At 49.4% G+C, this 13830-nt stretch overlaps 1 protein-coding gene across 1 annotated transcript in view; it reads left to right on the top strand.

Annotated features, from left to right (window-relative positions):
- Positions 1–13830, top strand: part of CDH26 (cadherin 26) — a 41863-nt gene that overhangs the window by 13142 nt on the left and 14891 nt on the right. Inside the window, 8 exon segments of the mRNA XM_032352949.1 lie at positions 769–916; positions 2699–2863; positions 3053–3183; positions 5009–5194; positions 6498–6755; positions 9790–9937; positions 11147–11386; positions 12759–12923. Of these exon segments, the coding sequence (XP_032208840.1) occupies positions 769–916; positions 2699–2863; positions 3053–3183; positions 5009–5194; positions 6498–6755; positions 9790–9937; positions 11147–11386; positions 12759–12923 (1441 nt within the window).

Here is a 13830-nt window from a genome sequence, read left to right as displayed (position 1 = left end):
AAAACGATTTATTTATTTATTTTAGAGAGAGAGACAAAGAGACAGAGAGACAGGAGGGGCAGAGAGAGAGAGAATCCCAAGCAGACTCCCAGCTGTGCACGAGCCCCACACAGGGCTGGGCGCCTTGACCCTGAGATCGTGACCTGAGCCAAAATCAGGAGTCTGATGCCTAACCGACTGAGCCACCCAGGCGACCCAATTTCCTCTTTTTTTTTTTTTTCTTTTTAAGTTCGTAAGAAACCGAAGTGAGAAACCCATAGTGTAGCTTTGAGACCTTTTGAGAGGAAAGACTTCTCAAGGCATGTTTGAGACAAGTGGACCCTCCTTCTTCAAGCCCAGAAGTGACATCACTAACCACTCCAGAACCCACCATATGTCAACAGCTGGGCTGGTTACTTTCAGTTCCCTTTCCCCAGAAGTTCTAATGTCTGCTTGCCACGGCGTCTCTGCAGTATTGTTCAGTGTCTGTATTTCTCACCATGGCACCAACAGCAGAAACTGAGGCTCCTGAACAAGGTGGTTACGTTTACCTGGGTAGAAAGACTGAGATTAGAACCCGATCACAACTAATATTTCCTGAGCGCCTCGTCCGTGCCAGCACTGTGCTCAGTCCCCGGGGTCATGTGGTGAAGGACAGCAGTGAGGTCTTTGGCCTCAGAAACTTTGCAGCTCGTGCAGGAGAGGACGCAGAACATGCGAGGACATTAACACGTACCGGGCCATCAAGTAAACGATCCCACAACATCAACTCCGCTCTCTGCTTCCCAGGTTTACTTTGACGTCGCGGATCACCTTACAGGAAAGCTCTTGGATAATTCCTTGGTTTTCAACATTAGGATCCGTGATGTGAATGATCACGCACCCCAGTTTCCTGAGAAGGAATTCAACATCAGTGTGAAGGAGAATCACATGGCAGGTGCGTGAGACCGGGCGCGAGGGCTTCCTCTCCCTGAGGGTCCTCTCTGGTCCCCCTGCGTCGATGCTGGTGTGGTGCCCGATCCTCCTTGTCTTTTGGGAGAAATGTCACTGTTCAGAACACATCCCAAAGGTGGCAGGCTCTGGTTTTGAGCAGAATGCTTGGAGGTCTGTAAGAGTCGTATTGTATTGGCAATAAAATGAGATGGAAATTGTGTCTGTTGCAAGAGCTGGTATGTGAAGGCCGGTCTCAAATAAGTCAGATGCACTGAGGGAGAAAGGCAGAGTGGAACGGTGCCTTCCTGGACAGCTCTGTAAACTTCTCTCCTGGAAAATGGCAATGAGATGACATCTCAAGTTTCTGAGCTGCAGAGTCTGTGAGTCTTTAAATCCAAACCAGTCTCACTAGAATGTGCATCTACTTTCATAACAGAAAAGCATTATTTATTTCACAAAAGAGGCTTCAGAAAATTTGGAAAAATTCCAAGAAATTAAGACAGAAGTAGAGAGCATATTTAATACTTCCAATTAGAGGTAAGTCCCATCCATGTTTTAGTTTATATTCTTTCAGTATTTTTCTTTGGATTTTATATATGTGTGTGTGTGTACACACAATATATATTTATCTACGTGTATATATTCTCCGATTTTAGATATAATTAATTATGCATTTTCATCTTTATCATAGTGCAAAATGTATATGAATATATATGAGATATTTACAAATGTGCGGATGTTTTTTCATACTTGTATAGTTACGAATTTTCTTTTCTAAACAGGCAAATTTACTGTTTGTAACCTAACCGTGTACCCCCTCAGCATCTGATTATGTAATATTTTATTTCATGGATGTGCTTAAGGTTTTTTAACTAATCTCCTGTTGTTAGACATTGATGCATTATTTCCACTTTTTGTTATCTTCACGAAATATGCTTCAGTGAACATCTTTGAGCTAAATCTGTGTCCACTGAAGCATTATTCACTGGTCATAATTTAGAGGAGTAGAGTGGCTGGTTCTGACTGCGCACACAATTTCAGGGTTCCGCTTTCCTCGCCCACCGGCAACATCTGAGGGCACCTGGCACACGGCCCGTCTTTGATCATTAAATGCTCGCACGTTTATCCACTTCTGTGTATCGAACAGATGCACGGTTCCTTTCTTTGTCCATTTCTGTTTGGGTGCTTGTCATTTTTCTTCTTGATTTTAACCTTCTCATTCGGTATTAAAAGTGTTTATGTCTGCCCTATATATTTAAAATATGTTTTCCTGGTTTATCATTTCTTTTAACATTTTGTCTACATAGTTCTTTTTGGCACAGACTTTAGAATCTGTGTGCTCTCTCAATGCTCTCCTTATGTCTTCTGCATTTGCAATCATGATTAGAAAGTTCTCGTGACTACTTAGGGGTGCCCGGGTGGCTCAGTCGGGGAAGCGTCTGCTTTCAGCTCAGGTCATGATCCCAGGGACCTGGGTGTGAGTCCCATGTTGGGCTCCCTGCTCAGCCGGGGTCTGCTTCTCCCTCTCCCTCTATGAGCACTCTTTCTCTCTCTTTCTCTCTCTCTTTCAAGTAAATAAACAAAATCTTTAAAAAAAGAGAAAGTTCTTTTGACTATTCGAATATCCCTCTTTATTTTTTTATAGCATATCCACAGTTTGATTTTATATTTAAATATTTAACCCATTCTGGGGGATGTCTCGATGTCATTTAGCGAAGAAGCATCATTCCATTGGTTTGTCAGGCTGCTTTTGGTCGATAGTAAATGTTAAGACAATTCTTTCCAGGTCAACCTACCTTCAAGGTGTTAACAGCTGATTCGGATGAAGAAGACGCTCCAAACGTTCAAGTCCTTCACTTCCTTATTTCTCAAACGCCGTCGCTGAAAGAAAGCAGCTTCCAGACGGACCCGATTAGCGGAGAAACACAGCTGTCGGGGTGCTGAGATTATGAGCTTATGTGGAATTTGTGATTTTGGAAAAACGAGATGTGTTCTTGATCTTGGAGCCTGGGCTTAAGATTTATGTTTATAGTGGAAAACCCTCTGTGGCTGGCGTTTGAATCTGCGATACTGCATTAGTACTTTGTTAGTAGCTCCCTTTGCTGTAGTGCGGGCTGCCCTGTTCCTGTGCTTCCCACCTAGACTGCTCCGCGGTTTACGCTGCTTGTTGGAGCGAAGGATTTGGGAGAACCTCTCTTGACGTCCACGGCCACGGTTCACGTGAACGTGCAAGAAGGCAGCAACCACCGGCCCACGTTCACCCGGGAGAACGTACGGCACCTGGACGGCCCGAGATGCCACATCCCTGACCCCAAGTCCCCGGCTTAGCTCCGCTGAGGGAATTCTCCGTAGCCCCCAGGATACACATCGCTCTCCAAGATCACTCAAACTAGACGGAGGCATCCCCCGTCCTGATAGAGAATCATTGAGTAACGGACTTGTGAGCTCACGTGTCCTTTTACTGTTTGGAGCCGAACGCTGTGCTTGGAGCGGTCCCGTGCGTGCTTTCGTCTGGGACTGCCGGGATTTGCACGCGGTGTCTGTCTTACAGACGGGGACGCCGAGGCACCGGGGAGAGAAGAACTCCGTGCTCGCGTGGCAGGGAAGTCTCTCTGGTCCGCACTACTGACCGGGGACGGGGAGTTCGTGGTCGCGGGGTCAGGGTCGGCTGCCTGGAGCTCTGCAGGATGTTGGGCAGCAACCCTGCCCTCTGCCCACGAGTCACGAGATGCCGGGGGCACCTCCCAGGCACGAGAGCCCAGAATGTCTGCTGCCATTGGCCGGCATCCCCTGGAGGGCAGGCTTGCTGCTGGGGTGAGAAGCTAGACCTGAGCTTTTCATACAACATCTGGAGTTCTGGAATAGTGAAGATTTTTATATCAGGCTCCACACAGGATTTCGCATGCTGCCAATCCCCGTGTGTGAAGAAAGCACTGGAACCCATTGTTGCAGATCATTTGGAAATGCCGCATACCTTCAGATAGGCAAGATTGCTAAAAACACTCAGGACTGGTTTCCTAGTTCATGATTTTTGCTCTTTCATTTGCATTTTTTAAAAGAAAAATATCCATTTTACTTCTTTCTCCTGACCTTTCTCAGTGAGACCTTTCCCAACAACCGAGTTCAATCCCCAATGCAACATCCCACCCACAGTCCCTCCCCAATGCACGCGTGCGCGCGCACACACACACACACACACACACTCATCTGCTCCCTGGGGATGGAGTTTTGCGGATCCTGCTCACACACCTAAGATAGAATCTGGCACGTTGGAGCCTTTGTTGAATATTGATAAATGCTTCAAACAATTATTTTCAGAAAGTATCATTTGAAAAAAAATGTAAAATCTGTATACCCATGGGGTGCCTCGGTGGCTCAGTCAGTTAAGGGTCCAACTCATAATCTCAGTTCATGTCTTGATCTCAGGGTCGTGAGTTCGAGCCCCACACGGGGCTCCATGCTGGGTATGGAGCTTACTTAAAAAAAAAATAAAATCTTAAAAAAATTATACAGAAAAGCTGAAATGTTTTCAAATGAAAACACTTTGCCAAGCAGTACAGAATAACTGAAACATATTGAAACTTGTTTTGAAATCCTTCTCTGGCTTAGTAAAAAGCTCTGCTCTCAAGACCGAGGGTGGGGAAAACAAGCCCTGTTTCCACGTATGTGTCAACGAGAAATTATCTTGTCACTGAGAGGACTAACAAACTACAGATCTACATATGTTAGAAAAATGATTGTCCTCATCTAAGCCACCATCAGAGTTCTATTTCAGAAGAGCTAGGTTTTTTTAGCAGCATAAACTTGGGTGTCCATTATGATGTTAAAGATTCTTGGGAAAACAGTGCATCGAGTTGGAGTTCAGAGGACTTTGAAAGCCGCTCAGCTGCAGACACGAGTCACCGGGAGAAGGAAGAGAGGCTTGCGGTGTGGGCGAGATCAGGTGGCGCTTCAGATCGCTCGAGATCAAGTTCCAGAGCAAGGGAAGTAACATTTCCACGTTCCTGGGCGGAGGGCTTACGTTTTCTTTCCTGCTTCCTTTTTCAATTGTGTGTCTCTGCCTCCACGGTGCGGGCACGGCGGTAGCCTCCCCCAGTACAGGATTCAGATTTCCGAAGGCCGCACAAGCCCGAGTGTGTTACGTCTCCCGGTCCGAGATGGGGACTTGCTGTTTACGTCAGCCTGGAGAGGAAGATGTCACATACTGAATGGCAACGAAGAGGGACATTTTGACATTCTAACTGACCCCGAGACCAATGAAGGGATTTTAAATGTGATCAAGGTAAGGCTGTCGGGGGTCGGTGGGGGGGCGCCCCTGCCAGGCAGCTGCAGTGCCGGGGCCCGTCTTCGCAGGAGTCCCGGGAGCAAGGTGGGAGCTGGTGCTGGGGGACGCCTGCTGGGTGCCAAGCACGTGAGCTGGGGTGTGCTGTGTATCCAGTGGCGCCCAGTGAGGAGGGCAGGCTGGGTCCGGACCACCAGCTGCTCCAGGCCCTTGGCCCCTCTGCCTTCGTGGCTCCTCCCACCAAAATAATACCAATACTGAAAATGACTTTTGACACGGTGCCAAGTTCTTCAACATTTAATTTTTTCTGTTTGAAGCAAAATGGATATATATATATATATATATATATATATATATATATAAAATTAAGTAGGCAAAATAGATATATATAGATTCAAATAAAAATTTTTAAGACACTTTCTCTCATCCAGAGAGTTCATGTTTTTCCTTTGGAGTCTAAAAGTCCTTCCAAGGTATACTTGGGCCCCTACAAGTCCTGTGGGCTCCTGGTGCTTCGCCTGGTGTGCCTGAGGACAAGCTGGCCCCTCAGAAAAGTAGTATTTTCTCCTTTCACCAACAAGGAACCAAAGCCCAGAGAGGTTGGGTTGTTTTCACGAAGTCACACAGCTGGAGGAGGGCTTCTGACTAAGGTGGTCACCCAACTGCTCTTAGTTAGACCCTGGAGTGACCGGTGCTCCTGGGTTGGGTGGGCGAGTCAACCTGGGATCAGGTTCAAAGATAGGCCTGGGTCAGAGGGTCAGGGGTGAGGTCTGGGCTCCTGCCTGTTGGAGGAACAGGGTGCTGGGCGATGCCCGTGGGCCCCAACCGTGCTGTGAACAGCAAGGCTCAGGGGAGCTCCGTGCCAGATGCCGGGACGGAATATCTCACATATTCTTAGCTGTTCAGTCCTTTTAAGTCACTGCCCCCTCTGCACCCTGAGCAACTGTGATCATTAATTTCTGTATTTCCTTAAGCTCCTGTGGTTTTTTTTTTTCTTTTTTTGCAGCCGAGTTGCCACATTAATGTTTCATTAGGTTATGGTTTTTGTTGCATTTTTCATTACTCTCTGATGGATGGTGGCTCTTTTCAACCCAGAGAGGGGGAGGAAAATAAAAACCCAAAAAACAGAACTCTGTAAGTGATTTGAAAATGGGCCGGCAACTGCCTTTTGATCATTACCAGAGACAGCGTCAATAATACATGAAACGCAAAGCCACACGCTTGAGTGTGCGCGGCCCCGTGCGGAGCGCCCTCCCCAGGGAAGCAGCAGGTGCTCAGGAAACCCTGTCTCTGGGTCCCGCAGCCCTTGGATTATGAAACACGCCCTGCACGAAGCCTCGTCATCGCCGTGGAGAACGAGGAGCTGCTTTTCCCCTGCGAGGGGGCCGGGTCTGGGGGCCCGGGGTGGGGGGTGGCGGCCAGCACCACTGTGAGCATGCAGGTGACGGACGCCAACGACCCGCCAGCCTTTCACCCCTGGAGCTTTGTCGTCGGCGAGGTCGATGGCGCCGGGCCTGGAATTCGGCGGGGAGTTTTCAGTGCTGCAGATCCAGACAGGGCGGCCGGGCCGGTAAGCCGAGAAGACAGGAGTGAGGGGGGGTCGCTTCAGTGGAACCAGCCAGGTACCTGCGGGCGTTCCTGATGGACGCCTGCCCTGTGGCGGTGGGTGAGGTTGACGCCGCCAGTTACGAAAACACCAGAAGCCACCAGGAGAAGGCCCGCTGGCCCACGTTCAGAGCCTCCTTCCTTCTGTAGCTGCCTCTGATCCCTGCCCCCCACACAGGGGAGCTCACGCGTTCATGTCCCCTCGCACTTAGCACACATCGCTTTTATATGGTTTCCTTGTACTAAAATAATTTATGTGTTTCTAGGTCCCTTTTTACCAAAGGGCAGCCCTCTGGCTTCTGGACAACAGAAGTTTTGTTTTCTTTCTTTCTTTCTGTCTTCTTTTTTTTTTTTTTTTTAATTTAATTGTGGTAAAATATATTTAACAAAAAGTTTACCATTCTAGCCATTTTTAAGTGTATAGTTCAGGGGCGTTAAGCACATTCATATTGTGCAGTCATTCCCACTCTCTGTCTCCAGAGCTTCTTGATCTTATAAAACTGAAACTGTCCCCATGAAACAAGACCCCCCCCATTTCTCTTCCCCAGGCATTGGCAACCACCATGCTCGTTTCTGTCTCTGTAGACCTGATTACTCGAAGTGCTTTGCAGAAGAGAACCGTACAGTATTTGTCTTTCTGTGATCATGTATTTCACTGAGCATGGCGTCCTCCAGGCTCGTCCACGGGGTAGTGTGCTACAGACGCAGACCCTCCTTCCTTTTCAAGGCTGAATAATATGCCGTGGTCTGCACAGCCCACACTGTGCTCACCCCCTCACCTGAGGGCGCACACCTGGGTTGCTCCGTGTTTTGCCACAGACTTGCCATAATCCCTAGGAAGACGGTAGAGTGGGAAGCACCAGGACTGTCTCTCCACTCAGACCACTGCACTGGAAGAATCTGTCTCACGTACCTAGTTTGCAACTCTGGAGTCTGTTGAAGGCTTGCAGCTGCCAGAGAATCGCTTGGATGGTAAATTGCAGTTAATTTTGGTCAATTATGACTCTGAGCACAATAGTAGCAATGCATCCCTACCCTCAGCTGGTGGCCGGCAGCTGTGCACCTGTTCCTAGAATGGCCCAACATAGTTTGCAGGAGCCAGAGTGGGCAAAAACCCTCCGTCCTGAAATACCAGGGATGTGTGCACTGCTCACTGTCTGCTGCTTTCATTCCCAGAGGTGCAAAGAGGAAGGCAGCCATTGGTTGCGCCCCTCCCCCAATGTGGCAGACCCCCTCCCCCACCAGCTGAAGTGTCTTCAGGGATTGGGTGGACAGGTGCCATCACTTTCCCCTCTCCCTTGTTTGCTTTCTCCTATTTCGGGAGCCAGACACTGAAATCTTGGACATTCCACAACCACCACATGTATGAGGAAAATCAGAGAGCAGCCAGCGTGCCCAGGGAAAGGGTCAGGAAAGGCCTGAGAGGGCATTGAGTTGAGAGGCTGATCCTCAGCACAGAGACATCCTGTGATGGTCCAACGAACAAACAAAAATAAAATAAAAACGATAAGGCAAAACAAAAAACCCTGGGAAGGGGGAGAATCGGATCCTCAGTGGTCCCACATGAGAGCCAAATGCCCAGTGTTCAAGGAAAAAAAACAACCCAAAAACCACAAGGCACACAACGAAACAGGAAAGTAAAGCCCATTCAAAGGAAAAACAAGAGATCATCAGAAACCGTCCCTGAAAAATACATGATGGCAGATCCGTTAGATGAAGGCTTTCAAACAACAGCCTTAAAAATGCTCAAAGACCTAAAGGAGGATGTGAAGAAAGCCCGGAAATGGTGTGTGAATGAAACGGAAAAGCACTAAGGAGACAGAACACCTAACAAGAAAGGAGAAGGGTGATGAAGGGCTCACGGTCAGAATTACTTCATACGTAAATGGATTAAACTCTTTAATCAAAAGACAGAGACTGGCAGGATTTTATACATTCCAACCTATGCCTTCTGCAAGAGACTCACTTGAAGATCCAAATACACAAACAGGTCACCTGACACCATATGCAAAAACGAGCTCAAAACGGACCCAACTGTAAGACCAAAAACATTAAACCATTTGAGGGAAGCACAGGGCAACGGCGTCATGACACGGAGCTTGGCAATGATTTCCTGGATGTGGCACCAAAGACAGACAATGAAGGACAAAAATGTCAAATTGGACCTCATGAAAATCCAAACATTTTGTGCATGAAAAGACACTCTTATGGAGTACAAAGGCTACCCCCAGGATGGGAGAAAATATTTGCAAGTCCTGTAACTGAGAAGGGGCTAATTCCAGAATATATCGAGAGCTCCTGAGACGCAACACCAGAGGAACACCAGCAACCTGGTCTAAAAGCGGACACAGGACTTGAACAGACGTTTCTCCAACCAGCACACGAGAGATGCGCAACAGCACTAGGCAGCAGGGAGATGCAAATCAAAGTCCAGCTCACACCCGTTTAGGACGGCGACTACCAAAAACCTGGAAATCAAGTGTGGGCACGGATGTGGAGAGGCTGGAACCGCTGCGCATGGTTGGCGGGGATAAAGTTGGTGCAGCCGCTGTGGGAAACAGTACGGTAGTTCCTCAAAAAAATTCAAGGTAGGACACCCTGAGATCCATCATGTCCGCTGCTGGGTATGGACACGCCCAAAGAAGTGAAAGCCGGGGCTCAGATAGTTGTACGCCCCTGTTCTAGCTGCATTATTCCCGATAGCTAAAATGCCAAAGCCACCTAAGCGTCCACCGAAGGATGAACGGATAAGCCCAACGTGGTATATCCGTGTGACAGAATGTTATTCAGCCCTGAAAAGCGAGGACGGTCTTCAGTACGCCACAACGGGGTTGAGCCTGTAGGCGTTGTGCTAAGTGAAATAAGCCAGTCGCAGAAAGACAAATTCTGTATGATTTCACTTACAATTTCCCATTTTGCTTATGATAAGAACTGTGTCTGCTGTGATACATTTCAATTTGCCTTTTGATGTGACTTTTTAATTTTAAAAGTTGCATGTGTTTCCTTCTTACGACCCAGCCAGTTGGGTGACCGTTGATGAGCTCTCAGGAACAGTTACCACCACGCAGCAAATCGACTGAGAATCCCCTTATGTAAATCACAGCTTTTACATAATCATCGTGCAGGCTGTTGACGATGGTAAGTGTTTACCCCAAATTAGGGGAGGTGGACGTGTGTTTCCTTGCTTCCTGAGGGGAAATGACACTAGTGAGAGTCTTTCCCCACAACGGGGAAAAATAAATAAAATAAACCTTTTTAGCACTATGCATCCATCCTGGCAACTACTCTTCATGATCATTTTTGAAATGGCAAAGCAAGGACCAGTGCCCTGGGGAGAGGGGCAGGATGCATTCAGAAGAGACGATGTAGGCAGCCAGGAAGCCGCCAGCAGACCCGATGTCCGTTTCATCCCTCCATAAAACAACTCTGTAGCTCTTCCGCAAAGTTGGTTAGCACAGTTTCCCTGTCCTTGGAATGGCTGATCAGCTCTGGTAAATGTGACGGTGTGGGACAAATTTGTTGTAAACCGGGGTGCGCAGCGCTCTGAGCGGGTTACAACCCTTTTCTTTATGATCTCCCAAGGCTGGACTTCGAAAGCTGCCCAAGCACAGAGTTGAATAAACAGCGACTCTCAAATAACTTTAATCATTGTGTTTAAGGAGTCTCTGAGTTACAGCCCAGGGTTTAAGGGAACTGTCGGTGTAGGTCCATTTGCATGAGGTTGTGGATGACGTGTGTAGGTGGTGTACACAGATGTATATAGATGATGTGGTAGATGCTGTAGCAGAATGTAGGTTAGGAAGATGTGAAGTCTGTGTTCCTAATCAGTCTGAGGTGGGCAGACAGCAAGGGGGGTGTCCATCTTCCAGGGACCTGAAGGAACAATGTGGTGGGGTCCAGAGTACCCACTGCCCAGTGTCCCCTAATGGTTAACACATTGCAAGACTGTAGTGTCTGGTGACAACCGGGACTCAGACATGGACACAGCCAAAAGCCAAACATCTCCATCTCCATGTCACACCCATTTCCCTCCTGCCCCGCTCCCTTCTTTACAGCCGGCACGACTCACCGGGAAACACGAATGAGTCCATTTTCTACCTGGTTCTACAAATGATCTGAGGTGGCAAGTGTTTTGTTAACGTAGCCTTCCCAGATACTCTGAATTTTCAGAAAAGCAGGAGAACAGAGCAAGCACCTAGGGGAGAGCCTATGACCTTGAAAAGGAAGCGGTTTCAGCGCAATGGCTCCTTTCCCGGGAGGATGACGTTGCCCATTCTCCGGGGGTATGTGCGCATCGAGAGGTCTCTCTAAATTAACAAGCAACCCCTCCTGGGATTCCATTTCCAGGCCTCCCGCCGCAGACCGGGACGGGGACCCAGATGCTTTTCCTGTCTGCCGTCAACGACAACGGCCCCGCTCTCCATCCCCGTTCTCGGTACGTGGAGGTCTGCGAGTCTGCGCTGAGTGAGACCCTCCTTCTCCAGGCCGAGGATGCCGACCTGGAGCCCTAAGCCGACCCCTTTACGTTTGAATTGGACAACTCGTGGGAAAGAGCAGGAGACACATGGAAGCTGGGGGAAAATCGGGGTGAGTATTTGTATTGGTTGGGGATAAAGCACTGAAAATAACCTGACTCAAACCGACCCAGGAAAGGAATAATGATGATAACAACAACAACAACATCAACAATAATAAATCGGCTTTTGTAACTGACGGAGATGCCAGTCAAGCCTGTGTTCTCGCAGAGCTGGGCCTGGGTGCTCGAGGAATGTCCCTGGAAGATGTTTGTCCTGTGGCTCTGCCTTTCCCTGGGTCCCTTCATTTCCAGGCAGGCTCTCCTCTGGGTGGCAGGTGGCTTCTGGGAGTCCCTGGGACTCACCCGAGTGTGTGGCAAAGGTATTTATATCACTGTGTGGCTTTGGTCAGCTGCCCCATCAGTTATTGTGGGTTGGGGTTGGGAAGGCAGATCTGCTGATTGACTGCTTCTTGTTGGGCTCTGGGCTTCGCATGTCCTGACCTGCATGGGCTGAGAGTTCAGGAACTGGGGGCTCTCCCGAAGAAGACCTGGGGTGCTGTTCCCAGGAGCAGCCATGGGCATCTGCTGTCAACATTCTCCTTGGAGCCTCTATCAGTGTGTCTGTAGGATGTACCCTATTTTGTAGATGGAACTGTGAGCACCTGTTTACAGCTCCCAGACCCAGAGTGTGTCGTAAACCATTGAACTTTGCCCCAAACAAGCTCTGACCTTTGCCCTCAGCTTCTGGAAGATGAGCTCTAGGCCTTTGGGATGTCTTTCCTGAAAGGAATGCCTCCGTTTACCTTGGGCTTGTGCCCACCAGATACAGACATGATTTAGGGTGGGGGCTCTGGGTCCTTTGGGCAGCCGCGGATCTCCAGCAACACTGGGGACCGAGGTCAGCCGTTGCATGGCCAGGCAGATTCACACGACCGAGTCTGGCTGAAGACCCTGCACGCAAGGCTCAGGGGAGCTCCCCTGGCTGGCAGCGCTCCACACGTGCGGTCACTCACTGACCTGGGAGGTCCGTCCTGACTGCTGGAGAACGGAGAGCTCGGAGTCTGGTGCTGCTCTGGATTCTGCCCCACGTGCTTCTTCCCTTGGCCAGTTTTAATCCATATCCTGTTGCTGTGCTGGATCGTAAGTAGGACCACACTGGTTTCAGGGAGTCCTACGGTCCTTCCAGAGCACTTTCAAACCTGAGCACCCTGGACTGGGAGCTGGTCTCAGGCATACGTGAGGGTGGTGTTGGCGCCTTTTCCCCCCAACTTTGGACCTGGCTAACTTCTGTACAGAGCCGTGGCGCACGGGAGGGACTTGGTCGATCTCTGTTGAGTGGATAAGCAAGTGAGCAAATCAACTCGCGCAGCGTCTGCTTCCCTTCTGCGGGTCGGTCCGTGGAACTTTAAGTGTTGAGAAGCCTCCTGCCCGGTGATTACTCAGTTCATCAGAGACAAGCAGGGACTTTCCAGAAGCCGACTGTCCACGCAAGGGTCTGTTCCTGTCCCAGCGGAGGCACGTGTGTGGAGCCCTCAGTCGTGGTCACAGGAACTGGGCTCCTCATGGGCGCCCTGGCCCCTGCCTGTGCCGCGCTCGTGATGCTGGCAGGTCAGGGGTCTGCGGGTGCTGGCCTGGGGAGGCGGCTCCTCTCCCCAGCCTCCCAGCAGAGCGCAGTCCTCTGGGGCAGGGAGCCAGCATGGCAGAGATCAGTGCGACACCTCGAGAATGACCCCTCGGCTCAGCAGAGTCTCAGACTCAGATCAGACGTCCCCAACCTGGTCGGACACGCTGACTGCCTGGTGAAAGCAGCTTCTAGGAATTTAGTAGGTAGCAGTTTACTGAATGAACGAATGAATGAACCAACCCAGGAAAATAATAATAATAATAATAATAATAATAATAATAGTAATAATAATAATAAATTGGCTTTTGTAACTGAGGGAGATGCCAGCTAAGCCTGTGTTCTAGCAGAGCTGGGTCTCGGTGCTCAAGGGACATCCCTTGAATAAGCCCCACGAATGAACACTGTGGTTCGCAGAAAGAGGGGGGGCAGTGATGGGCAGATACCTGGACTCCTGGACTTGGAGGACACGAATGAGCAAGCTCGGTTCTCAAAGAAATGACGGGATTTTATCGGTCACGTGGTATTGATCAATTCAACTAATAGTTACCCGGCGCTGACGTCTACCCCAACCCTCACTGTCATATAGTTCCGGAGATGACCACCACCCACTTGACCTTGTCTGTTCATGGCTGAGCTCCGAGTCATCAGAACGAGGTCCTGTTCAAACCCCTGTTGAGCACGAGATGCCCGGCTCATTTTCCTGCTCTGCCCCATTGTAGCCACTCTGCTGTGCCCGCTGTGATGCTGTTTTGTGTCCGAAGTCAGGCCTGGAAGCTCCGAGGATGGCCTGCAGACTCTGATCACATATAACAACGAGAGCAAACCCATTTCAACGCTGGTAGTGGAAACCAGCGCGTCGTGTTTCCGGATGGTGATGTCCCTCAACCCCGG

This window comes from Mustela erminea, chromosome 7 (genome assembly GCF_009829155.1).
Source record: "Mustela erminea isolate mMusErm1 chromosome 7, mMusErm1.Pri, whole genome shotgun sequence".
NCBI classification, from domain to species: domain Eukaryota; kingdom Metazoa; phylum Chordata; class Mammalia; order Carnivora; family Mustelidae; genus Mustela; species Mustela erminea.
This window is presented reverse-complemented; position numbering and strand designations above follow the sequence as displayed.